Genomic DNA, 26,789 nt, shown 5'->3' on the forward strand with positions numbered 1-26,789 from the left:
AATTACGCCTGCCCCTGCCTGGTTTGTTGAAGGACGCCTGGGTCGTGAGAGTAAAGTGGAGGCTGGAGGAGGTGACTCTGGAAAGTGCCAGGCAGAAATTGTGGGTGAATATTAATTGAATCTCGTATCAGTCTTGCGTGTGCTTTGCTAAGGTGCTAGAGAACGACTCAGCTTTTCCTCCAGCAGCTCTCCTGTACGTGTGGTTTCTTTTTCTGTGTAGGTTCCAGGTTGCTCCAAGAGTTTACCCTTAATTGTGGATCCACAAAGAATTTCTCATTCGGTAACTGTGGATTTCCCCGTGGGGTTTTACACTTGCAGCTCAGCGAGGGAAACTGTGTGTAACCATCGCAGGGAAGGGAGCCCGCGTGCGTTTCCCTTTATCTCAAACAGGTTTGACGTTTCACACATCCCCTCCCAGCTCCTTTCCTTGCCGTTTCACATGCTGCTCTACAGAACATCGCTTGTTTCCCCAAAATGCTGATGTGAGGCTCGCTCTTTGAGGGTAAAGGGGATTTTATTTCTTATTTAAATGGCAATGGTTCTTGGAAGCCCTAAGCATGCCCCACGAGAAGCTGAAGGCTGAACTGCACTGAGTCACAGCCTGCGAGCTCGTGAGCCGGATGCGTTGGGACCTGCCCGTCTGCGGAGACCGCGGGCTTCCTGGGACGGAGTGACAGCGCTTGAATCCGGCTTTACTAGGAAAAGCCTGCAACGCTTACTTCCCCTGAACGTTGGAAAAATTGCAGTGCAGTAGGCGCGTCTGAGAGAGGTAGGCAAGGAGTGAAATAAGAGGGGGGAAAGATAAAGCCCACCCAAAGGGAAGCAGCAGAGTGAAGCTGTGCCCTTCTGCCGCTGGCCACATGGGACCGCGGTGGCGGGCTGCAGGCACGTCGCCTGCATGGCCCCTGCCTTTCCCAGGCGTGAATCAAAGCTGCCCTGTGGGTACTGGGCAAATCCACTGCAAAATAGGTGTTTTCCCCACACAGAGCTGTTGCAGCCTCCAATAAGTGCCTGTGGGGGCAAGGTAGGAGGGGACAGTGGAGGGTGATGCTGGGCAGTGGGGCTGGGGTGTGCTGGTGGTCCAGTCTTTAATTGAGGGGGCGGGAATTTTAAGCTTTGCAGCAGGGAGTTCGGAGGAACAGAGGAGAAGTGTTTGCAGGTGACTTCTGCAAAACATGGAGCTTAGCAAGTACATGGTGCTTATCTTTATATGCAGATATCTATCTCTGTACGTCTCCCTCTATATATTTATCTCTTACTGTATAAGGTAGATATGTAGATACATCTTTAATTTCCTAAACTGATGAGCAGCAGGAGCTGATCTCATGGACCAGCTGGACATGGGACGTGCTCTGGGAATGTGGGCGTACGTCTGTCCTCTGGGGAAGAGGAGCAGCAATGGGAGAGCAAGAGGTGTGCGGTGCGGGTCAGGGGGATGGTGTGGGTGACACCAGGAAAAGGGTGTCGGCCTCTCTTGCAGGTTTCGGGAGCCAGCTCTCCACTCACTACGTGAGCCTTGACTCCCAGCCCCGTTGCAAGCAGATTATAGAGACCAAACAGGTCATCTGCTGCCTCTCTTGACTTGGGAGCATGGTTAGTGGTTCAGACTGATGCTTTTCAGCAGGGCGCTGAGGTTTGTGTGCAGTAGCAGGCTTTGTTTACATGGAGGTGAGGATGAGCGGTGGCCTGAGGGAATTGGACCGTCTCCATATTCCCTGGCTGCTCTCACCCTGTGGTTTTCCTTTGTCTCATCCAAGCCCAGGGAGGCCTCCTGGCTCCCCTGTACCTCATGGTGGATTTTTCTCTCAGAAAAACTTAGTGGAGAAACCGGGGGCTCCCCAGCTGAGTTTGCAATATCTGCGGTGAGCTGACAGACCTAAAGCACGTGAACTGTGCATGCTTGGTCCCAAATCGCTGGGAAGCAAGAAACAGCAGGCTGCAGGATGTCACCATCCAGGTCCCAGAGGGTAACGTCACTGCAAACTGTCGGAGCAGCTGCCTGCCCCGTTCTCCAGCGCAGATGCTGGTCTCAAGAAATTCCTGCCTGAAGTCTCCGGGCCAGGGAAACACCTGGGTCAGTCTCTTGTTTCTGCTCCTTTCCCAGAGCAGCTGGCTGCAGACATTGAGGCCTTCCTTGTTTTTTGTTTTTTTTTTTTCCCCCTCCATGAATTCTGTTCAGAGCAGGTGCCTGCTCTGTCTTACATCATTTGCAGAGATTAAATCACTCTATCCCTGCCTGAAATAAATTGGAGGGAGGATGGTACAAAGCTAACTCTTTTTTTTTTTTTTTTTTTTTTAAACAATTGCATTAGAAGCAGAGAGGGAATACTTTGCTCTCTTGCCAAGTTTACAGAGTCTTGGGGGCACCTAGAAGTACTTGAATTGCACCAGTTTGGATAGAAAAGAGTGGCTGTTGACTCTGGAGTTGAGTTACAGCTGACAATTAAGAAGTTAAATGACTCTCTTCCTTTCCCAGGAAGAAAAAAAGCTAACCATGTGCCTCCTGTCAAGCTGATCTATTCCAAAAACGATTTGAGTTTTTTCTCCCATCAGGAAACTGTCACGAGCCAGTCACATCAATTCCAAACTGGTTTTATTTTTTCATGGCTTTGCCTATGGGCTGAGAAGTAACAGGGGGGGAGCATTGCTCTGGAGAGTGTTTTCTCTGGTTCTGGTTCTTTTTAGCACGCTCTTTGCTTCTCTCTAAGCGCAGTCTCCTTTGCCTTCTCCCAACAATTAAGGCGTTGGGGCTGGGATTGCTTCCAGACCTTTGTCTCGTGGCGGCTTGCCAGCATCTGCAGCTGAGTCGGCGCAGCCCGTGCCAGTCCCACGAGATGGCTTGTGGCCACGGGTTTTGGGCTGGCCACGCACCCCGCGGGCTGGCTGGACCTGTGTGCTGCCCAGCTCCGTGGTTCCTGACGAGCTGTGGGTTAATTACCCGTCCTGAGCGTTTTCCTCCCGTACCCTTGGTGGGTCCGTGTTGACATTGTGCTGCAGCTGAGCTTTGAGGAGGTGCGGCCTCTGCCACTGCTTTTTTGGGGAGAAAATCCAGTCGGAGCGATGGCTGCAAAGGAGGCAGTCTCCAGCCCCACGGAGGATGCTTTGCCTGCACCCCTGCTCCGAAGAGATGCCCCTGTGACCATAACCACCCTCACACTGGGGTTTTGCACGAGCTCTGGTGCAAAGCAGCACGACTCCTGGCATGTACGTGGTGTGTCCTGTAATGGTATAGCGCAAATGCCGGCTAGCTTCCTAAAGGCAGCCTGGTGTCTGCTCTTGTGGGTTTCTCAGAGAAGAGCCTGTGTGCTCCATCATCATGGGGCTACAGGATAGCAAGCTGCCACGTGGAAACAAAACACAAAATCACACTTTTTTTTCAAGCCCTCAGGGTTATGCAGGTAACCTAAAAATACAACTGGAATGGAACTGGGCGGTGACATCCTCTTGGAGCTGCCGGCAGAGCCAGCGCGGCTTGCGGTGGCGTTATCTGGCCAGTGCACGGAGGCCGGGTGTGGCTCTGAGCCCCAGAGGTGGCAGCGCGGATGCCGGCCTCTGGCTATCGGTAGCGTGCCCGTCCCCAGATCCCTTGCTGGGTACCGGGATGTCGCACCCTTGTCCCTTACATTGGTGTCTGCCTTGGCATCATCGGTGTGACATCCCACTCCACTGGAGGAGATGAGCCCTGCGTGGTGTCGGTGATTGATCGTCCCCAAGCACTGTCCGAGGGGGTGAGAACGATGACCCTGCTTCCTTTTCGATTGGATTTGGTTCAAAGGCTTTGTTTAAAAATAGCGCTGCCGCAAAGTTTCCAGCCCATGGGTCCCGTGGGGCTTTCCTGTGGGACGTGCACCTCGTACCTGGAAACGCAAGTGCATCCCGGGCTTGGGGCAGCGGCTGTGTTACAGCCTTGGCCAGGGACACTGCTGCGATTCCTGGTCAGATGGCGAGGTGCAGTGGGTATCGGGCAGCGTGGCACTGGGACGACACAGCCAGCTGGTGCATGGATTTTTCTCTGATCAGACGGAAAAGGGTATCCCAAGCATCTGCCTATAAAAAGCTTTTTGCCAGCCCTAAATGGAGCATTCCTCTTTTGGAGCATTCCTCTCTTGCTCCTCACGGCAAAGCGGCTCTTCCCCGGTCCCTGGCTGCGACGGTGACCCAGCCCGAGCCCAGACAGCCTCGAGAGACTCTGCCCCTCCGCAGGGGAAGGGTGGGGAGAGGGGCCCAGCGTTGGCAGGGCGCTGTTTGAGCTCATTGCTGTTTTTAAGGGTGTGCTCTTCCACTTATTCAAGCCAGCCCACTGGCAGGAGGCTGCTGGGAGCAATGGGAGCACAGCTGCCATCCCGCTGGACCCCCGCCTCATCCTTGGCTCTGCCCTAGCTTGCCTGGACCTGCAGCAAGTGCCTTGACTTCTCCCTCAGCTTCCCTTACCAGTTACAGGGTGATGTCCCAGGCCAGAGGTGTGGGGAGGCTTCCTGAACTCCAGTGAAATACTCCGTGCCTTTTGTTCCTCCGGGATTACCTGCAGGCGTAGAGCGCTGGATGATTAATGGCCGGTGGCATGCGTCTTTCAAGGCTGGGCAATTCCAGCCCTGTCAGCAAACTTTTGAAAGAGCTGCCAGAGATGAGACTTGAAAGGATGCTTGGGTTTGTGGTATTGTTTTTCTTTTTGGTTTTTTTTTTTTTTTTTTTTGGTTTGGTTTTTAAGGTGCTTTTGAGATGCTGGGAAGCTCTGCTTTACACCACCCTGCTCCCCAGGCACTGAAACCCAACAGGACCGATTCAAAGGAAATCGCATTTCCCAGCCCACCTGCTGTGTAAGGGGCTTTCTGCTCCAAAGCAGCGCTGACTTTGTGGATGTCTGCAAAGATCCTTGGAGCACCTTCTGTCTGGGACAGGGAATTTGCTGTCAAACCAGAGTTAACGATGGGAGGACGACGCAGCGTCGTTCTCCCTGGAGCTGCTGGGATGGGTGCTGGTGGCTCGTGGTGCTGTCTGCGATAGCAGCTCCTGCGTCAGCATCCTTTATGTGCTGATGGTCTGTGCCTGAAACTATACCCTGGGAGTGGAAATGCGCCTGAGAAAATACCTTCCGCAGTCCTCCTGGGGCTTGTATAAACACTATTTAAAATTAGAGTCGCTCATTATGTTGGTATGTGCGTTTACCTTGACCTCTGACATTTCTGACTGCCAGTGTGTACGGCTCCCTTGTACCCCCTACAAGTTAGGGAAGGGCTCCGGAGGCATATTTGCTGTAATTAGTTTAAGGTAACGAGGCTGGTACAGTATCGCCCCTCCGGGCTGCCAGGGAAGTTGAAAACAAAACTGCAGCCCGTCAAAGCTGGGTCTGGCTTTGATCAGGGACGTCAGCACTGGCTTCTGCCGGGCTGCTTTGGAGGGAAAGGGGAAGAGCAGCAATGCTGTGCCATGGCTTTTCTTACATGTGTTTGCAGAGAAGTGAATGATATTTTTTTTTTTTTGTTCCCATGCCTCCTTCTGGCTCTCTTGCTATTCACCCAGCCAAATCCTTGCAGCGATTTATATTTTGCCACCAGAGATGCCGTCTCGGTTGTCACCCTGGAATAGCTGCTAAGCTCCGTGCCGGTATTGTCATGGAACAATATTTCTACTATTTGTTGTGGTAATAGTTGTTAGTGGCAAAGCAATTAGCATGTCACCTGCAGCACAAAGGAACGTGACCTCTTTCTATCCCAGCACCCCCTCGGTGCCCAAACCAGTGAGCGTGGGCTTCCCTCCGCTCCGATGGCTGGCCGATGCTGGGTGGCAGCGGGGCTGTCCTCGAGCGAGGGTCGCTCCGGTGGGATGCATGGCAAGGGGGCTGGAGGAGGCGGGAGCGAGCTCTCTGCCTGCAGGCTGGGTTTGAATGATTTAATTTGTCGGAAGAAAACGCGTCCCACTGGGATGCACTGTAGCAATCCAGTGCTTGAATGGCTCCCGGAGCTGGCTCCCCCCCAGTTTCCTGTTGACGTCATTTGCTATTTCGCTGCTGCAGTTTTTACAACTGTTGAGCTTTCAAGGGTAATCAGAGCTGAGTCCGGCCAACCTCGGCAGCTGCCGATGAGGGAACGTGGTGCTACCTTCCCTGTCTCCCCCCGCTCGCCTTCGCTGCTGCTCCCAGCCTCGCGGACCCCCGGGAGCCGAGGTCACCGGGCGAGGAGAGCCGCGTGAAGCCGGCGAGCACATCGATCCGTGCGTTCCTGCTGAAAATAACCATCGGTGCTTGCAAGAAGTGCCCTGGGCTGGATCCTGCAGGATTTTTTTTTCCCCTCCTTCCTCCAGCCCCCCACTTCATCCCTCTCGTCTCCCAGGCTTGCCGGCACTGTTCTTCATTTCTGGGAAACCATGGACAAGAAGCAAGGTAGATGTTGAAATTTCCAAAACACGTGGTGGGGAAGCGTGAAGATTCTGGTGCTAAAAGGGGCCGTGTAACTTTTTTTGGTTGATCCATGCGGTTTTACTTCTTTCTCCTTCCTTGTGTGGGGGGGTCATTGTTTGCAGGGGATCTCTTTTTAAAGCACAGGAAACTTGCATGTTTTGCGTGGGGTTGAAACACTGGCATCTTAATTGTAAAAAAAAAAATAAAAATCTAGCGTGGCTAACGGAAACTATTTGGAGGGTAGAGCTAGCTCCTGGCTCCGGTTTTGGTTGCATTCTTGGGACGCAGGGTTTTCCAGCAGCTCTTGCATGGTCGCCCTCTGCTCCAACGCCTGTTGCGTTGGAAAGGCAGGCGCCCACGGTGGGCCCCAGCAGTCAGGAGCTCTGATTCAGCGCAGGCTGACAGGTTGTTTTGAGGCTGCAAGGGGCTTTTTCTGAAGCGTGTTTTTTTCCTCCTCCTCACTGGCTTTTTTTGCAGAAGTGGCGAGCGTAGGGCAGCAGTGACCCGCGGGAGCCCCTCTCCGTAGCGGGACCTTGGCGGGCCGATGAGTGATGCCTTTCAGCAGGTTGAGAGCCCTTTTTCCACTTCCACAGATAGCTTTTTCCACTCTCTGTGGTGGAAAATAGCACAAAGTGAGGAGCTGGCTCTCATGACCAAAGCAACCAAATTCCCCTCTCTACTTTGCATCCTGCCTCTCCCTTCTTTCTTTCCTTTTTTTTTTTTTTTTCTTGATCCTTTTTTATTCCAGCTCTTTCTTTGCAGCAGGGCTGGGATCCACCCTCCAGCCCTCTGCCCCATCCGTGGCATTCAACTCTCCTCCTCGGATCGAGGAGAACCGGGATGCATCCAAAACATTTTCCCCGGCGCTAACAAAGCGGCACGGCTCTGGAAGCAGCATCCCCTGCTGCAGCCGTCCCCTGGACTTCACCTGGGGCTGGAACCAGAGCCCTGGGGAGGCAGCGGAGAGATTTCATTTCAAAGGTCGACTCAGGCAAATAGTTTTATTTACAGTTCTTTAGATTGTCCTGTTCGTTTCTCTCCGCCCACGCCAGCAGAGTGGGAAGGCTAAACCTCCCAGGGAGAGGTTCAGCTTAATAGGGCTGAGCTTGGTGGTGGCGGCAAAGACGAGGATTCAGATGTTGAATTAAGTAGTTCCAGGAAACGTCTGTGTCAGTTCTTAGCTGGTGGAGGTTATAGCATGAGAAAAAAAATTGTTAGGCTTTACTTTTTTTCTTTCTTTAGGAGGAAATGGTTCCTTTCTTAGCATAAAGGATGCAGTTACGTGCCTGTGGCATCACGTGGGTTGCAATCTCATCCGCACCAGGAACTTCTGTCAGCTAATTTTCCCCTGCCCCGGTGCAAGGCACTGTGCAGCGTGCCCCCGCAGCCGGCAGCCCCTTCCGCTGCCCGGAGCGCCGTCCCGGCAGCACCCAGCCGTCCCCCGGCAGCGCCCAGCCGTCCCGCATGATCAGGGCTGGCGGCGTGGCCCCGGGGCTTGCAGGGGTAACTGGGACATGTCCCTAAATCTCCTTGTCCCCCTGCCCATGTGGAGGGATCTCTGGAGGGGAGCTGTGTGGCTCTGTGCTTGCAGTCACCCCTCTTGCAAGAGCCCAGTGCCCTGGGAAACTGGGAGTGTTTCCAGGATTTTCAAGTGACATAAATGATTCTTCACATTGTAGCAATTCCTCCTGCGCTGACCCTACCGGGATCCCAAACGTGGGAGAGACAGTGCTGAGACCTCACTGCTGAGGAGCTGACAGCAGCTGCGTGTGCCGGCTAAAAGCAAATGCTGCCCCGGGACGTTCCTGGGACAGGAGGGCTTGAATTGCAAGGTCTTGTCATGCCCATCCCACTGCCTTTTTGTTCCTCCTGTTTTATTTTTCTTCCCTTCACCCTGCCCCGAGCAGACTGTGCAGAGTTTCACGATAGGACAGCTCATCTCTCTCTCTTTTTTTTTTGTTTTTTTTTTCTTTTTTCTTGGCTGTACTCAAGCAGAAGTGGTGCCAGCCCACTCAGCCTCTGCCCGGCTGGACCCGTGCTGCTGCTGCAAGCAGCAGGAGAAGCTTCCAGCAAGAAGCAAGAGTTCAGAGCAGCCTGCGGGGTGCTGGAAAGCTCGTGACAAATTTAGGGAGAGTCCTCCGCCTCAGCTCCCCCGGCTGCAGGGCAGCATTGCAGCTGATTTTATTCCTGCAGGCATGGGCTGAGCTGAGTTTTCCACCGACGTAGATGGCCCAGCCAGAGCCTGGGAGTGGTGGCAGAATACCTCTGGGTTAATTGGTGCTTTTCCAGGTTGGAGCTAGGGAATGCGTCAGATTGTAACTGACCCTGGATGCTGGAAAGTGAGGGGCAGTGGTTTGGGGGTACAGGGAAGCAGGCTGATGTGCAGGACCCTCGTTATATCAGAGTTTACGGGGGATGACCGATGCGCAGAGATGTTAAATTACTCTCCTGTGTGGTGCAGGTTTGTAACGGGGAATCTCCTCATCCCTTGCTGCCCCTCTAACCTGCGCTTGCAAATCCTCCTGCCTGCGAGCTTGGGCTCCACCGACCAACGCGCCTCATTGATTCCTGACCCCGGGCTGGGTGCTCTCAGCTCCCTCTGGCCTGGCTTTTGCAGCCAGGGCTAAGGAAGGGCTGAGGCCGCAGCCCGCGGGACGCCTGGCCACAGGAGTGTGTGGATCCTGCTCCTGCTGCGTGAGTCACCGCGCTGCGGCCGGCGCTGCCAGGGGAGCCGGTGACACAGAAGGCGCTTTGTGCCGGCTGCAAGATTACTATGGCAATTGGGGAGAGGGAGAGCAAACAGATTAAGGAGAATATCGGCCGGGATGGGGCGTATTTCAGGGCTTCATGTAGAGGTCTGGCTGGTAACTGCCTGGGGGGGCTGTGTGCAAACTGTCTCTGTTTTGGAGCAGGTCATGAGGGAGAAACGCTCGGTGCAAGGCTGCCAGTCAGCAGCCCTGGGATGGGATGGGTGCTCACGGTGAGCTCCCCAACTTGCCTGGGTGCAGAAGGACTCTGGGTTCCCCAGTTTTTAGGTTCTGTGCTTGGTCCCACGTGCTGAGTAGCAAGAGGCTGGGTGCAGGAAGGGAAGGCATTTCTGAGCCCACAGACAACATCTTTGCTTTGGCTCCGTTTTGCGTTTGCTCCCGTCGTTGCTCAACCAGGTATTTTGCAAAGTGTCACCGTTGGGCATGCTGGACTATTGGTAGTCCCTCTTCCAGCCCTGCTGGGTGGGCGATGGGTGAGGGAAACTTTGCAGGCTCATTGCCATGACACGGGTCAGGTTTCCAGCCACGCGGGTTCGGTTTGGGATGGAGCAGCTCGCTGGCTGGTTTCATCGAGTTCACATCGTGCCCGTGGCTCACAGGAACTGTGCTAGTCCCAGACCGTATGGGCCAGCTCTGGTGCAGAAAGGGTGGCTGATAAGTTGGGGACCTGGACTGATCCGTGCTCATTCCCTCAGCAGGGAGGGATGCTGCTGGTCCTGCAGTTGGGACCTTTGCAGTATCTTGCAGACCAGCTTTCACCTGCAGCCTCAGCGGGGTTTGCGTTTGGGGAAGGACCGGACTGGGAAAGGGGGTGTCAGGCACCCCTCTTGGCTGAGGCATCTGCAGCTGGCGGGGGACAGGGATGGGGATGGTGGCTGTCTGTGCTGGGAACACGCTGGACAGGTATTGTCCTTCTGTCTCACTGCTGCAGGAGCTCTTGCGCGGTGCTGGATCTCCTGCTGAATTCCCGGCTCCTTGCCTCTCCCCTCCCTTCCCCTGCAGCCTTTGGAGTGCTGGACTTTGTCCGCACGCCCGTTCCCGGGAGCCAGGCAGGTAGGAGCTGTTTTGAAGGGTTTTCCAAGGCCAAGCCGAGCCGTCCGCTCCCAGCCCTCTGCCTTGCTGTTCCTGCTTTTTAATGCATCTTCCAGCCCTGTGCAGCCAGAGGCGCCTTTAGCTGCGAAGCGCAGCTGCCCCCGTGTCTTGGGGGATCAGGACTTCAACGCTCTTGGCTCTTCAGCTCCCATCCCAGCCCCTCGCGGTCTGTTTATTTTCCCAGTGAGCTGGGGTAGGTGGGCAAGCTGTTTGCTGACAGAGGAACTGCTGGGGCTTTGGTGAGCAGCCTGGGATCTGAATCGGTGCAGGGAGCAGATTCTCAGCCCTGCGCTGGTCTGCTGCCCGTTGCTGCCCACTGCCCCCCCCATGCTGGTGTTATCTCTTGTCCCTGAAGTTTCGTCTCCAAGTGTTTGACCTGCCCTGAACCCTGTTTCCCTCGGCAGCAGTGGGTTAGTTTATCTCAGTGCTGTTGGGAGTTGAGGAGCAGGAAGAGAGCATCCTCTTGCTGGTCACTCCTGGTGGGATCATGCCTTGTCTAGTGGGGTCTCGGCCTCAGCAAGCCTGGGTTTTGTGGCCAGTTCACTACTGGCTCTTGGAGTCAGCTCCTGTCTGGTTTTGCCCTGGTTTCCCTTCGTTGCTTGTGGGGTGTCCCCTCTCCTGCTGGGAGTGACTTCTTGGTTTTGCTTGAGGTCTGGTGGCCATTGCCGTCAGTGCCAGATCCAACCCGCGCTGCAGAACGGGTCTGGCCCTTCCGAAGAAGGCCTGGGTGGGGGCTGGGGGGCTGTGGGGCAAGGAGGAGCCGGACAAGGAGCATTTTTGGGAGCCCTGTGCATCACTAATGGCATGGGGACCTCTTGTGGCTGGAGAAACAGGGATCAGGCCAGGCTTTGCTGGGCTGGGCTCAGGCAGCTTGCCTGCAGTGCAGACAGGGTTGCTCTCCTTGGGCCCTGCACGGGACCGTGCGGGGTTGGTACCCAGTGGGTCTGGAGCATGAAGACTGAGCTGGTGTCTCCCTTCTCTCTTTCAGATTCCAAAGGATCCTTGGAGCCGCACAAACCAAGTAAGTGTCCAGCAGAAATTGCAACTTTAACCCATCTCCTGAACATCAGCAATTCAAATCTCCAAAGACAGGGGACTGTTAATGGCCATGGAGGGTAAAGAGCACTTTTGGGGTGTCTGAGGAGCACAACAAGGCCGTGCTTGGCTGCAAGGCTTGGAAAATGGTCTGTCAGTGCACCCCTGGGTATTTCTGCAGGGAAGTGCTTGAGAAGGACATTGAGACCCACGTGTGCTTCTGGCTCTTGTCTGAAATTTTGGGTAAATGGTCATGAGCACTGTGACCTTGTCGTCCGCTGTAGCTGCACAGTGTAGGGGTGCAGGCCCTGCCTCCTGTGCTTGGTGGCCACAGGCAAGAGGATGCTTGAAGGAAGAAAAGTAAAAATGCCAGTTGTTTACGTGTGCATCTTCTCTTCCAGTGAAAAGCAAGAAGAAACGGGAACTGAGGATAACATGTGTCCCCATCAAGCAGCCCGTTGCCAACACAACGTAAGTGTCTGCTGCATAAAGCCAGGCAGCGATTCTCCAGAGCTGGGTTCAGCATTGTCTCGAGGGGAATGGCCTGCGTAGACTTTACAAAATCAGGATAGTTAATTTTTTCTCTTAAGCTCTCGCTTGCAGGTGATGAGAAGGAGTTGCACACACACACACATTTGCATGCACGCGTGTGCACAGCGCGTGTTCTCTACGAGGTGCCTGTTTGATTTGAAATGGCTGAAAGGCGAAGGCCAGGAGACTGCTGGGAGACTCTTTTCAGTCTTTCTGCCGTGGCTGTGCCAATGCCAAAGGGCAAAGACATGGTGGAGAGAGCAAACTTGCCCACGGGAAGAAGAGGGGGAAGTTTTTAGTGCAGGGGAAGAGAAGGGGTGGTGGCAGCTGGAGTGAGGCAGGAGCAGGGGGATGAGGGTTGGGAGATGCTCTGCATGGCAGGGCATCCTCCCCCTGACCTGTGCATCAGGGCTGGTTCACAGCTCCCCGCCTTGGTGCGAGGAGGACGTGGACGTCTTGTGTTGTTGTGCCACTCACTGCTGAGCACCAGCCCCTGGCATCATCTCAGGGCACTGTAATTTCTCTCTGCCCTGTTTGTTTTGTGCAGCTGATGTTTGTTATGCAGTGGGGGAGAGCCCAGGGCAGTGGCACTTGGTTTGACAAAGAGCAGACAGCTTAAGTTCCTCTTCCATGGTGCTCTTCCAGAACACCTTGGGCTGTTTCTCCACCACTGAGCCTTGTTTGCTCCAGGAACCCTTTCCAGTTCCAGGAGAGCAGTGAAATCCCCGAAGGAGAAATATCACTACTGAAACCCCCAGGTAGATAGGGCAGATCTGCCAGAGGGGGAGCCAGGGGAACTCCCTAGTTAATGATGTGCAGCCTGGCATGCACACACCGAGCCCTGCGCACCACAGCCGCCTCCTTCCCCCACGGGTGCGTCTGTCTCTGCTCCTGTCAGTGTTTTAATTTCCCCTGGAGAAGAAGTCATGCTAGAGTTTGCGGGGTGCTTGCATGCCCAGAGCGCTCCTGTAAAAGCTAGTGTGAGCTATCCACAACTCCTTTTCTCTGTGCTTTTTAAGCTGCAGTGCAAATATTTGCGCAGTGCAAGGCTTTTGCTGTGAGCCTGAAGTACTTCCTTGAAGCTGGAGGTTGCCGTATTGCTCTGATGGGAATTGGGAGGCTAAACCAGTTGGGCAATCTCACTCTTAGAAGGTCCCAGGGGACGGGAAGAGCAGAGAAGTGAGGCACAAGGGATAAAACACTCATGTTGGCTCTAAAAGTACCGTGCTGCCCGTAATGGGAAGTGGGCAGCAATGAGGAAAAAAGCCATAAAGACAGACTTTCGCCAGCGTGGTGGTGTGCAAAGCGTGACTGAAGTGCTGCCTGCTCTGCCTGCCGCGCTGCCTGAAACAGGCCTGCGAGTGTACATAAATGACTCACAGGTCAGGAATTACCTGTTGTTCCCTCGGCGTGTGTTTCGGGCTACGTGGCTGTCCTGTTACAACACCTGCCTGTCAAAACATGAGCTGCTCTACCACAGAAACGTCTCACCTCGTTGGTCTCGGTTCCTCAGGCTCCTGAGCAGGGGATGGTTTCGTAGCCTGTTGGCTTGCTGCGTGTCTCACCTAACTGACTCTCTGGGGTTCTTGCTGGCTGCGTGCAGCAAGCGCTTTGTGGGTGTGGGCTGAGGTGTTACTGGCACAATTAAACCCCTTGTGAGTGTTTGGAGGGGGCTGGTTGGAATCCACGACAACAAGGCACGGTGGAGAGCAGTGACTGAAAGTGCTCGAAGGAGCATGAAACCTGGCTCTGGCCAAGAGGGTTAATGAAGCTGGGCTTTCTCCTGACTCTGTCTCTTTTCTTGCAGGCCCCCGAGGAACTTGGATTCCAGAACATTCATCACCATCGGAGATAAAGTACGTGTCAATGTGGTTTATTTTTCGCTTGCTTCCAATTTTGTTTGCCCCCTGTATGGGGAGTTTTATGGATCATGCCTGACAAGTCAGATCAGATCTTGAGATTTCAGAGCACCCCATGAGAAGGACAGTGCTGTCCTGGTGCAGCCTCGTGGGATGAGACATCCCGCAGCAGGACCTTTCCCCTGTGGAGCAGTGAGTGGTGTGTGTGTATTTAGAGCAGAGACTGTCAGGGAGCTGAACGTGCCTGCACGACAGCTCGTCTCTGAGCCTGTGCGCTCGCTGGCTGGTCACTCCTGCCTGCTGGCAGGCCCTGCAAGGCAGGTGGGTGGCATGGAAGGCTGTGTGCACAGTTTTGTCCGTACTGGGAGATCACGGCGATCCCTTGACAGCCCCACCGGCCACCTCGATCTGAATGCAAGGACCCAGCCCATCCACACCAAATCAGAGTGGCCTCACTGCGCTCTCTGACTGCCCCAGACAAAGCCCCCTTTGTCCTGCTGACCTGCAAGGCTGCGTTACTGCCTGTGGCCCGGGAGAAGCTGGGCACAAAGCTTCTCTCCGGCTGTGCAAAGCCTTTCCTAGTGACCTGATGAAGAACACTGCTAGAAATAGCCACTGTCTCTTTTTTATTTTATTCTCTTGTTATGGGCTCTCCTGGGGCTGCAGAAGGCTGTTTGCAAGCGAGCTAAAAATACCGTGCATTGTATCAGCCCTATATCTAGCGGCTTACCTTCCAGGCTGGGAAGTAGCTCGGCTGATGGTGCAAGGTTTTAGGGTTAGGGGACAGACAGGAGAGGAGAAAGCTTTGGCTGGATCCAGGGAACAACCCTGCTACCTCTGTTATTTTCTGGCCATTGTATTGTGTGTATTAATAGGTTGGGGAGAGATGCTCTCTGTAACAGCCTGGGCATGGCGTGTGCAACAGGAGAGTGCTGTAGCTTGGGGAGCGCTCTCTGGGTTCACTTCCTACCCTGCTCTGCCTGCACTGGTGTTTGCAGGCGGGTTCTGGTTCAGGTATTTTTGAGTGATGCAGCGTGGGATGGAGGAAGAGGGCTTGGGCAGAAGACCAGCTTTGGGCCGTGGGGGTGGATGGTGACTTTGGGTCCATCAGATCCGTGCAGGTGATGCCCAGCGTCGTCACTACAGGCTCAGACCCCCAGGGCACGGAGTGAGCGATGCCAGGAAGGCACGGCTCTGTCGGTGCATCACCTCTATTGCTGGGCAGGGTGATGCTGGTTCCTGGAGCGTGCTGGGAACTGTCAGCTTCTGGGGAAGCCTTAGGGTAAACGCCAGGAAAAAAAAAAAGCCAACAATAACCTGGAACAACTGCAGAACATGTGTCCTTCCTGGAGGCTGCGAGCCTGCACTGCTCCTCTGCCAGCTGCCCGGTGTGGCAGGGTGGATGCATCCTCCTCAGCCCCGCTCTCCTCGTTTCTGGATCCACCGTCCTGCCCAGGAAAGGGCCGGCACCTTCCTGTGCTGGGCAGCGCATAGCTCAGCGCTGAGCTCAAGTGCAGACCTCTCGTGCTCCCTGCCTCGGCTGCCTGCCAGCCACATCTGCCTCAAATAAATGGAGCCGGAGCCGGTGGGAAGATCTGACAGACCTGGTCACTGCTGGCCGTGCCGTGGCCAGCGCCGAGGGGAGCTTGTTGGCCGGGAGCCCAGCAGCCACGTCTCCCAGCTTGTCTCCTTAAAGCCAAAGGCCGCTTCCTCTGCACTCTGGGTGTAGCTCGTAGGCATGGTATCCGGAGCTGTGCCGTGGTTGTTTCCCACCCTCGCTGCCTTTGTGGCTACTGGGGCAATTTGGCATCCTGGTATTATATTTTTGTTCCCTGAGACCGGAGGAAAACTGAAGGCTGGATGAAGCCTGGCTAAAAGAAGGCCTGTGACTTATGAGGAGTGATGAATGCAGCATCCAAAAATAGCGCATGTCTCACCCGGTTTGTGCCCTGCCTAGCAGAGCATGCAATTACAGGGTAACACGTCTTTAGGGAAACTTGTTTGTGGGTTGCGCAGGAGCTCGCTGGCTCCCTGCTGCATGGTACACCGCTTGTCTGAGCACTGGGGATGGTTTTTTTCCAGCTTGAAGTGAGACTTATGTAGTTGCATTTGCCTGAGCTGCTTCATGCTAGCTCACGTTTTACCTTGCTGGCTGCTTTCTGATGGTGGGAGAAAGTATGGAAAGCAGATAAAACCCATTTGAACTCCCTGATAATTAGGGATTGAGTTGCTGGGTTGCTGCATGCGCCATCGCATCCAAGAGAGGCTTTACACAGGCGGAGGTGTTATTAGACACATGGGTATGTTTGTGACCGATGATCTCTTGGGCTGTGGGGCAAGGTGGGGGATCCTCGGCTGTGCACAGAGATTTGGAGCTGTGACAGAGGTCCCTGAGTGCTGCCCGTGTTGGCACAGGAACTGTTAAAATCCTGCAAGTAGTTCAGCAACCGCAGAAATACCCTTGCGTGGGTAATCCCGAGCAGGCAGAGAGGCACCAACCTTTGGTGCCCTTTCCAGTGGCAGTGTGCCCTGGCTTAAAGGATGAAAGTCCTGATCTCTAGCTGCAGAGGGGGAATTAAATGAGCCCTGGTGAGTATGGGGTGAGAGGGTTTTGGGGTCTGGTTCAGCAGAATAAAAAATACACCATTCTTCTCTAAGCGTGGTGCCTCTGGTTCGTATAGGAGCTGGTGGTCCTGTAGGTACCATTGTTTGGAAATGCTCTGCGTGAGTGAGCTGCAAGTGTTAGACCTCTGCTGATGACCTTGGTGATAAGCGTGCCTGCGTCTGATTTTTGTCTCTCTTCTTTAAGAACTTTGAGGTGGAAGCTGATGACCTGGTGGCAATTTCGGAGCTGGGCCGTGGGGCCTATGGCGTGGTGGAGAAAGTCCGGCATGCGCAGAGCGGCACCATCATGGCCGTGAAGGTGAGGACAGCTGCTTGCTGAGGGAGGTGGTGGTTGGGATACATAGCTCCAAGGGAGAGAAGAGACTCTGCTGAACTCCACTAGTCACAGCAAAATGGGGACAGACTTGTCCTGATTTGGCAACCTTTTGATGTCCCCAGTGTGGCTTGGCTGCTGGAAGGTCTGTGCTGATACCAGCTGGAGACTGTGGGGTTGATCAGCAGGCTCTGAAAGCCAGGCTTGGTGCCTGCAGTTAAAGAGTGCAAAGCTTGCGTGTCAGAATGCCTGTGCAGGCTGCTGGCCTGGTCCTGCATCCACTGAAGAGCTTGCCAAGAGTTTGTCATTCATTAAGGCGCTGTCTGGAAGGGGGAATCTGGGCATCTGCCGGATTGCTACTGGCCACAAAATAAACCCAAAACACTTGGCCTGGCCTCAGAACCATTCATCTCTGAGTCAGCCCAAGGGTTAATGGTGTTATCCCACATACATCAAACCCCTCTTCTTTCATATTTGTCTCAGAGGATTCGAGCGACTGTGAACACTCAGGAGCAGAAGAGGTTATTGATGGACTTGGACATTTCCATGAGGACAGTTGACTGCTTCTACACTGTCACCTTCTATGGAGCTCTCTTCCGCGAGGTACTGAGCTACATGGCACCTGGGGCCCCTTGCAATTGTGGTGAAGGCACTAAACTGTCCCAGACCACCTCTGCTTTCTTCAGCCCAACTGGGCTGTTTGAGATGCTGCCGTGGCTTGAAGTCAAAGGCTTGCCTCCTTCAGGCGGTGTTGACCAGGTCCTGTTTCTCACTTCAGTGGTAGATGCTCAAGACATTGCCCTTGGCCTGGGCTGACTTCGGGGTAGACCCTCAAAGGGAGGCCATCGCAGGTAGTTTTGGTGGTACCTGGACATCTGTGTCCAATGCAATCCAGTGCAGAGCCTCTGTGCTGGTGATACGGCCACCAGTGCCTGCGTGGCAGGGACCTTGGCTTGCCCTGCATGGAAGGGGCGGTGTCCATTTGTCCATCCATCCTGACCGCTCCCTTCAGCTCCTGAAGATTTTCAGGGAATTCCCTCTCAACTGCTTTCTCTCCTCGTTTGCAGGGTGATGTGTGGATCTGCATGGAGCTCATGGACACATCGCTAGATAAATTCTACAAGAAAGTACTGGAGAAGAAGAAAACAATCCCAGAAGACATTCTGGGGAAAATGGCTGTGTCTGTGAGTGTCGAGTGTCTCTTCAATTCTTATGTGGTTTTGTGCATCCTCCGAGCCTGTTAGAGGTTTCTGTTCAAGGAAACAAGTGATGTGTTTGCAGTGGAAGGTGGGTGCTCTGTGTGATTAATGGATGCTCTTTCGCTTTGTTTGTTCCCAGATTGTACGAGCTCTGGAGCATCTGCACAGTAAACTGTCCGTGATCCATAGAGGTAGGTGCTGGATGGGATTCGCATGGTGTGGCTGGAGATCTAGCCTTCAGTTAAGTTATGTGAGGACTTCTGTCCAGGATGTGTGTGGTGTATGTCTCTGAGATGCCTACAGGGGGGCCTGATGGTCCTTGGGACCGTGGTGGACAGATCTATCTGCCCAAGGCCTATTCTTGAGATGTATCCTTCATGCCTCTACTTGCATGATGATGTTCTCATCCTTCTTTCCAGATGAAGGGTTGAATATAATAACTGAATTCCTCACTACCTGTATTTTTATGGGCATCTCTAGCTTTCTTTGAGTACAGAGATGCATCGAAGGCAGCTCTTGGGGACAAAATGCCCTAGCCTTCCTTGCTTGGTAGTTGGGAGATGGAAATTGCAACACCCAGGTCCTGTTCTTGATCCTTGTGTAGCTGTAGATAGATTGTGATGGGCTGAGACCAGCTGTCCTGAGAATGGTAGAGTTGAGCTTTTAAGACTGTTAGGCACATAAATTTCCCCTAAGGAGCTGGGTATTAGCTCCTCAACATTTTATTTCAAACTTTTGACCTGCCTTATTAGAGAGGAGGCCTGTTCTGCTTGCAGGGGCATGGTTTAGTTTTACTTGTGAACAAGTTTTATTGAAATAAGACTGGAGGGGCTTTGTCTCCCTTTCCTTGTGTTAGGGCCTGCCTGCTCCCCCCCCAGTCAGTGGGGAGTTTCCCATTGTGGCTCAGGCTCTGTGATACCTCTGCAAAGGCCCAATCTGCCCTCTCATGTTCTCTCTCTTAGACGTGAAACCTTCCAATGTGCTGATCAACAAGGAGGGGCACGTGAAAATGTGTGATTTTGGGATCAGCGGCTACTTGGTGGACTCCGTTGCAAAGACCATGGATGCCGGCTGCAAACCGTACATGGCTGTAAGTGTGCTCGCGTGGGGCCGGAGCTGCCAGCCTTTACCTGCCTTCAGCCTTTACTCGAAGAGGCTGCTGCTTAGAATCAGTCTTGGTTAACCTCTGTCCTGAGAGAGAAACTACTTCAGAGTGCTCTGGGCTTTCTGACTCAGCACAGCCCTCCAAGGACGGGATTACCCTCTCTGTAAACCCTGCTGTGTGTGTTAATCCCGCAGCAGACTCTTCCTCTGCCGCCTTCCATTTGCAGAAGGATGAAAGACTGGCTGGTTGTGGTTGTGGTGGTTGGAAAGACTGCTCCTTGTTGGCTAGAAAATGCTGAAGCTTTTCATGGCAGGATGGTTTTGTTTCATCCTTTCAAGTCAGTATGAATTTTCCATGGCATCTGTGTGGGTAGCTTGTGCTCCTGGGGCAGGGATCATGCTGCAGGGATAGTACAAGTCTCACTGAGGAGCTGGAGGAGACAGTTTGTGGGTTGTGTGGAGCAGTCAGTGCTAGATTTCACCTCAGACTCTGCCTCCATGTGGACATGAGCCAGGGGAATCCACCCAACCTGAGCTTTAAGCCAGAGATTTGCTCTGTGGAGTTTGCACTGGGGAAATGAGATAGAGTTGTAATACCTTCCATTTTGCTGTTACAGCCAGAAAGAATAAATCCTGAGCTGAACCAGAAGGGCTACAACGTGAAGTCGGACGTCTGGAGTCTGGGGATCACAATGGTAACACCGAGGGTTTGGACTGGCACCCTGCAGCCCTGGGGTTGGGATGGGATCTGTACTGGTGGGGCTCTAACCCTTCTGTGAGCTGGTGACTTCACCCCTGGGTGGATGCCCACCAAATGAGGCGAAATTCTGGGTGTGATAGCTCAAGACATGAGATGAATTACCCAGGGCACGGGGTGGTGGTGCTGCCCCGTGCACGCCAGGATCCCTCACCCTGGGCAGGGTAGCTATGAGCTGGGGCGTGCAGCCAGCGTTGCCACCACTGCTGTGGCTCTTGCTGAATTGACTGACAAGCTTGCCAGGAGATAATCCATCTCCTGCCCCTTCTCTTTCCTCCTCTCCCTACTTGCAAGTTCCTGCTGGATCCTGGGAGACAGATAAATGCCTTTTATCCCCGCGTGGTTCCCTTGTACCCCTCTGCTTGGTTTCACAGAGCTGCTTGTGTGCAATGCCAGCTCTGCATAGCTCCAGTTAGCTCTGAACTGTGTTGTGTGGATGGCAGACTCAGAGAGGGCGATATCTGGATGACAGTGGGCTTAGCTGGGCATCTGAGCCTGGCTTTTAATTCCTCTGCAGTTCCCCGTGCGCTGACTGGAGAGGTAGTCAGCAGAGCAGGGTTTGCTGCAGCTGGGTCGCAGCCTTCCTGCCTGCACCCCTGTCCCGTGTCAGCCTGCCCTGCTGCAGCGAGGGGTGCTGTGCCTGGTTTGCAGCAAGCCCTGCCTGCAGGGTAGCTCAGAGCAGCCAACAGGAAGGGGAAATACTTTCAGTTCCAAAATTGCAGCTGCTCAGGATGGTTTATCTACCTCCTACAAGAAGCGGATCTTGCAGAGAGCAGCTGAAATCTGGCGCCGGAGGACAAAGGAAATCCCAGCTGTTGGCTCGAAGGGGATGCCGCCTGGGAACGTGTCTCTCACTTTCCAGGACACTGTCTCTCTGCGAGTAGATTATTTTCAGGGATTTTTCCTGCGCCTTGTTAGCTGTGACTTGTTTTGGGCGCTGCATCCCTGCCTTTGTGTGCGCTGCACAGATCTCTTGGCAAATATTCCCTCTTCCCCAGCTAGTTTTGTCTGCAGTGCCAAACCCAAGCCCCTCTCCTTGGTTTCCCCATGCCAGTGCAGAGCAAAGCTGGGCTGGCTGGCTGGAAATGAAATCAGCTCCAGCTTTCCTCCTGAGGTGCAGGAAGCTGTGGGATGGGAGATTGTGTGAATGACGAAACCTCTCAGCTGTTCCAAAGCTGGATGGGAGAGGGGACCTTGCTGAAAGCTTGCCAGCCTGCAGCTGAATGGAGCCCTAACCTGTCTGACTCCCTCTAATGCCTTCTTCCTGGGCTAGCTTCCTGTTTTTTTTTTTTTTTATTTCTGAAGGGGTTTAATTGATTTCAGACTGGCTGGTTTTAGGGCCATTGAGCTGCAGGGCTAATCCAGGCCTTTCCGGGCTGGTGGCTTGATTCAGTTTTCCAGCAGCAGGAGCTGAGCTCCCCAGGCCCAAGCCAGAGGCAGACGGGGGTCCCAGACTCTGCCCGGCGTCCTTTCGGGTTTCTCATCCCTCCCATTCCATCCCATTTTATCCCACCCTGCCAGGCAGGTCTGGAGGTTCTGCTGCCTGTCTCGAGACGGGAGCCAACCCTTGGCATGAAGCGGCTGACCAAGAGCTCTGATGGGCTTTTAGGTGTTTGGATGGGTTACAGAGCAAAGGTGACTTGTAGGAAGGACTCAGTAATGGAGCTGGTTTGGCAAAGATCTTCCTAAGTGATGTTCTAGCACTTAGTTTTTCTTGGGTTTGTGGATATTTTTTTTCTACGTAGCTCATAGAGTACCAGTCTGAAGCCCAGGGGCTGGCTTGTGGAGAGCAAAGCACTTTGGAAGCTGGTGTAGAAATGGTGTGCTGTTATTATTATCTTTTTAGATAATCCTTTTTTACATCTCTTTGGTGGCTTCCTGTAAATGCATTAATATGATGAGCCAGCCTCAAAAGGAAGTATTTTTGGCCTCTGGGTCTTTGTATTAAAAAAAAAAAAAAAATAAAAAAGGGGAAAAAAAAGTGGTATGACCCAAATTGAAAATGGTTTGTAAGGAAAGAGGTTTCTCATTTTGCATGTTAGCTGGCTGCAGAGGCTGAGGTAGACAGGCTGTGTGGGGTTGTGCTCGTCCTGGTGTCTCATGTCAGCCTGTCTCCATCCTCAGATCGAGCTGGCCATTCTTCGCTTCCCGTACGAGTCCTGGGGGACCCCCTTCCAACAGCTCAAGCAAGTGGTGGAGGAGCCGTCGCCCCAGCTGCCCGCCGATCGCTTCTCCAAGGAGTTTGTGGACTTCACGGCGCAGTGGTGAGTCTCTCGCAGGGAATGGTGGCCTCTCCCAGCCTGGGTGAAGAGGAGCCCTGATCTATGGGGGCTGGAGCAAAGTGTGGGGCTGGATTTGCTGTCCTTTCAGAGCCCTTTTCTCTCCACCTCACTGTACCAAGACTGCTGCTTAGCCATGGCAGGAAGCACTGCCCAAACTGGTTTTGCTCTCGTCCTGACTCAACCTAGGCTGGTTGGAAGGCGCAGAGGTTTCTCTTCCCCTTTTGCTGTCATTGCTGCTGAACTTTTGGTGGTTTCTGGCAAAGTGGCAATGAAACGAGAACGAACCCCTGGCAGCATCTGGGTGCCTCTGGGTGAAAGCTGATTTGTGGTTTTGTGGGTACCACGCACAGTAGCTGCTCCCCTCGGGGTGTCCCTCTGCTCCCTGTGTGCTGCTTGGAGCTGCCAGGCAGGGGTGAGCCCATCGAGGCAAGGTTCAAACGAGCCTTGAGATGATCTGCCACCTCCTCTCCTCCCTGTTTGTTCTGGTCTGTGTGGGGCAGACTGCAGCGAGCTGCTTGGCTTGTGCTTTTTGTGGTGAACACCATGAGTTGGCCTTTCCCAGTTACTTGCCTGGCCGCTTTGCTGGTGGTTCAAACCTGCTTGGCCAAGGAAGGAGAGGAGTGGGTGCTGCCCATGAGAAGGACGTCCTGTTGGTTGAGAAGGGGAGATCCCTTGTGATAGACCATGTATAGAAAAAAAAAAAAAAATCCTACAGCCTTTCTCTCCCATTTTTTGTCTTCCAGCTTAAGGAAGAACCCCGCTGAGCGAATGAACTATTTAGAACTTATGGTAAGTGTGAAGCCGTTTCTACTGGTCTTCATTGCAACGCGTTTCAGAAGTCAAATGAATGGTGCAGCAGGTTCTGGGAAAATGGGACAGCAGGATGTGTGGGTGATTTTTCAGATACGGAGTGGTTTGGGTGTAGGTGGGAAGGGTGTATTGATTTCATAGGTGCTAAGGTCAGGGCTTTAGGTGTTTTCTCCCTCTCTCCTATCTGCTCTTGGTGAGTTTAGATCTCAGATGATGGTAGTTCAGCTGCCAAGGTGGGCTGTCCTGCTGGGGTTGAACCTGGAAACGCCAAACCTGAAAGCATTAGTTAATTTGTAAGCTAAAGGATGGCGTTTGTGGGAGCCTGGGGAGGAGGCTGGTGTCCACCTCTCCCCCAGTGCCTCGGCAGCTGTGTGACATCCCCAGGGACTGCTCTTGGGCTCGTCTGTCCTTGGGTGTCAGCTGATGTTGTTTTTGGTCTTGTTGGCAGGAACACCCTTTCTTTACCTTGCACGACACCAAAGAGACTGACATGGCCTCCTTTGTGACAGAGATCCTCGGGGAAGACTCCTAACTCAAACCTCACGGCTTTATGCAGGCCCCTCCATCCTGGCTTCCCCGCAGAAGAGCGAATGAGGACTCGAGTTAATGGTGGTTTGCACAAATCGCACTTCCCCAACCCGTGGGCATCTCTGGCCCCATCTGGCCTTGCAATCTCTTTTCTCTTTGCCCTGTAAATGAAATCCCCCAGGATGAGCCTTTTGAGGCCAACACCCTTCCAACTAAGCCACGGAGACCGAAGGCTCGGGAGCTCCCTGCTGATGCCAGTGTATCCCTGCCGGGGAGAGGACCGTGCCCGTGGCGCCTGAGCGAGGCCAGGGCAGAGGGTGCCAGAGGGCATCTCCCCTCCCCAGCGCCCTGGTGCGCAGCGCAGGGGGTTTGTGTTTCTTTGCTGCCCGGGGAAGGCAGAGAGGAAAAATGCTGCTGTGGTTGCCCTGCTCTTCTCTGCCAGCTCAAAGCCCCTTCCCCCCGAGCCTGGTCTGGCTCGCCTTTCCTTTGTGCCTGGCTCTCTGCCCCCAGGAGCCTGCACAGCTTTTTAGGGGGCTGTGGGGCTCTGTGGGCACGCACCAGAGGCTGTTTTCATGCCTGGCTCGACATCTTAATGATCCCTTGAGGCAGCACCAGACCAGGCGTCCCCTGACCTCAGTTGATACGCCACTCTCTTGGAGGGGGAAAAAAATACGCATTTTTCGATGAGCCCACCTTGACGCAAGCTGCAGCTCACGCTCTCCCCACGCCTGCCCACGGGACTTCACCCCGCGCACGCTGCTCCCTTCCCCACACGGGGACAAGGTGATGGAGGGAAAAGCAGGTCCCTGGGCACTGCCACTCTCCCCTCCAGCCCTGGGCTGGGAGGATGCATCCCCGCTCCGGACGTCTAACGCCTTTCGCAGCCCCTGCCTCCGCCTTCCCTGGCTCCTGGAGAAGACGTTGCTCCATCTCCCTTCCGAGCTGGAGCTCCTGTAAGACCTCGCACTGTGACACCGCTCGTTTCGGAGGCCGTACTTGCGCCCCTCGTGTCGCAGGCTGCCTTCGAAGCCTCCAGCTGCCCGCCGAGGTGCCAGCCGAGATCGAAACCCCAGTGACTCGCACGGGGGCTGCCGACAGTTGTACATTTGATGTCTATATATAATGGACTTTGTAACATGTTTCCTAGTTTTAATCTAACTTGCTATAAATTAAAGCCCTTCTGTGTGGGAGGAGGGAGGAGCAGTTTCTTCTCCGCTAACAAATCCACTGTGAAACCCGATGTGTTTCCCCGCTCTCCCAGCCTGAGTGCTCCGCGAGGAGCTACGGGAGCAGAAGGGATTTCTGGCTTCTACTGTACCTGATCACGGGATAAACGCACCGACTGTGGATTTTGTTGGGTTTTTTTAATAGATTGAGTTTTCAGAGGGATTTTTTTTTTTCTTTTCTAATATATATTTGTGTGTGTGTATGTGTGCGCTATATATATATATATATATAATATTTTTGAATCAATGATGAATGTCTGAATGTCTACGTGGCCAGCAGATCTGGTGAAATGGCTAGCATTTTTCTGGCTAAATTTGGGGTGGTGGGGACGGGGTCACCAGAAGACACCTTGGTCTAAGACTTTCTTTTTTTTTAAAAAAAAAAAAAAAAAAGGAATGCATCTATTTTTTAACTAAATCTTTTAAAAACGTTTTTTTTTTTTCTGAAATGCATGCCCTGGAGGTCTGGATTTCAGGGTGCATTTCCAGCGTTCAGCGTCCCTGACCCAAGAAAGGATGATGTCCCCCCAAATTGATTTTTCCTGGGGTTTGAAGCAGCGCTGGGGACCCTCTCCCTGGGACCAGGGCTGCTTGACACCTTCTGTTCCTTCGAGCTGCTCCTGGGGGAAGCTGCTTCAGGGGAAATGATTTCCAGTCCTTCACACCCCCGTGCTGGGCGTCGTGCAGCAGCGCTTCCCCCCCCCATCACCGCTCTGATCCCCTTCCCTGAGCTGACAAACCCTGAGAGAACCGTCCCGGGCTGAGCTGCACAAATCCTGTTCAGGTTTGGGTTGACCTGAACCCCCCCACCCCACCTCTTCATGTAAAATAAGAAAGTGATTGATGTTCTCCACGTCTCCCTCCTCGGTCCGGCTCTGCAAACCACCCAGTGCTCTCCGGGAGCACCCGCGCCCTTACCCACTTGGTTTGATAGCTTTGCAGCTGAGATGTACAATTGTAATTTTTTCTTTTTTTTCATAGTTGGTTACTTTGGATTGGTTTAGTTTTGATGTTGAGCTTTTGTTTTTCTTCCTCTTCTCCTTGTTTCGACCCCTTTCCCCTTCCTTTATGTCGCCTTTTTTTGGTGCTTTGGGGAATGGTGATTTTTTTTCATGATTTTTTTTCTTTTTTTTGGCTGCATTTCTCCTCCTGGAGAAAGTCCCAATTCCTGTATTTTGGGGAAAGGGGAGCGTCTGCCCTTTCAGACACGGGGGGAGATGCCTTTGGGGTGGGCTTGGGACCCTGTGGCTGAAGCAAGGCTTTGCTGAAGAGGCAAACACAACACCTCCGTGTGCCATCTGCTCGGCTTCGTTCGCCACTGGTCTCACCTGTCCCTCTTCACATCCCACGCTTTCCTGTCCTGCTGCGTCCCCTCTGCCGTGGCCGGGGGAACGGCAGCCCTGGGGGGAACCAGCTTTTGGCTTTCAGGTGGACGAGGATTTTTGACTCGCATCAGAAGCCCCTCTAACCTTGTATTTTTGAGAACGGTCTGTACCCGTTAAACCCGTTCCTTGTTTTCAATAAAATTCACCTTCAGACCTGCTTTTTGTCACTCTTTTGTTGCTGTTGAGCATCAGTGGTGGTCTGGTCAGGCTCCAGCGCACCAGGGATGGGTGGGCAGCGCCCTGGGGTGGGGTCCTGCAACCAGCGTCCTTTCTCCTCATATGCTGGTCCCAGTCTGGGGGTTGTATGAGCCGGGACCCCAACAGCAGCATCCCCAGCTCCCCCTGGGACTGCTGCTGTGGGGCACGGGGTCCCTCGAGCACCAGGATCTCGGCGTTGATTCTCTGCCCGGAGATGGCACTGAGGGGTGTCGGTGATGCTGTGGGTGAGCAGGGACCTCAGGAAAACCCACGGGCCCACCCGCACGGCGTGAGGAATGGGCTCGGAGGGGGCGCGACCTACTGCAGGGCTGGGACCGAGCTGGAGGGCTTTCCGTTTCAATTACCAGCTTAATAGCTGCAGCGAGAGCCGTGAAAAATGCAGCAGTGCCTCTGAGGAAAGAACTTCAGGAGAAGTGGAAAATTCATCACTTTGAGTTCCCTTATTAGGAGAAATGGTGTTTTTCCCCCCATTTGTCTGAAATACAGGCAAAAAGAGGTTATTTCTGCCTAGTGACTTCCTAGTGACTATGGGTCTATCGTGAGGTGTAAACAGGCAACGGCCAAACCCGGGCGAGGAGGACGCGGCTCTCGCTGCAGAGAATGGAAAACTCAGCACATCCACCACAGGGAGGGGCCCGTCAGGGCTGCAGCACCTCAGC

At 53.7% G+C, this 26,789-nt stretch overlaps 1 protein-coding gene across 2 annotated transcripts in view; it reads left to right on the top strand.

Annotated features, from left to right (window-relative positions):
- The window catches only part of MAP2K3 (mitogen-activated protein kinase kinase 3), a 33,715-nt gene extending 7,646 nt beyond the window's left edge, over nt 1–26,069 (top strand). Inside the window, exons 1-13 of one of the 2 annotated variants that reach the window (XM_086759792.1) lie at nt 6,099–6,379; nt 11,246–11,278; nt 11,694–11,763; nt 13,631–13,679; nt 16,492–16,605; nt 17,104–17,223; nt 17,688–17,804; nt 17,959–18,010; nt 18,782–18,909; nt 19,541–19,618; nt 21,805–21,944; nt 22,706–22,751; nt 23,221–26,069. In XM_086759792.1, the coding sequence (XP_086615918.1) occupies nt 6,364–6,379; nt 11,246–11,278; nt 11,694–11,763; nt 13,631–13,679; nt 16,492–16,605; nt 17,104–17,223; nt 17,688–17,804; nt 17,959–18,010; nt 18,782–18,909; nt 19,541–19,618; nt 21,805–21,944; nt 22,706–22,751; nt 23,221–23,304 (1,047 nt within the window). In that variant the 5' untranslated portion in view covers nt 6,099–6,363 and the 3' untranslated portion in view covers nt 23,305–26,069. Of the gene's footprint in view, nt 1–6,098; nt 6,380–11,245; nt 11,279–11,693; nt 11,764–13,630; nt 13,680–16,491; nt 16,606–17,103; nt 17,224–17,687; nt 17,805–17,958; nt 18,011–18,781; nt 18,910–19,540; nt 19,619–21,804; nt 21,945–22,705; nt 22,752–23,220 lie in introns of those variants that run through there. The other variant, XM_086759791.1, reaches the window with a different exon arrangement.
- Nucleotides 26,070–26,789: the final 720 nt, after the last annotated feature.

Source organism: Chlamydotis macqueenii, chromosome 15 (genome assembly GCF_036417535.1).
Source record: "Chlamydotis macqueenii isolate bChlMac1 chromosome 15, bChlMac1.mat, whole genome shotgun sequence".
NCBI lineage: Eukaryota > Metazoa > Chordata > Aves > Otidiformes > Otididae > Chlamydotis > Chlamydotis macqueenii.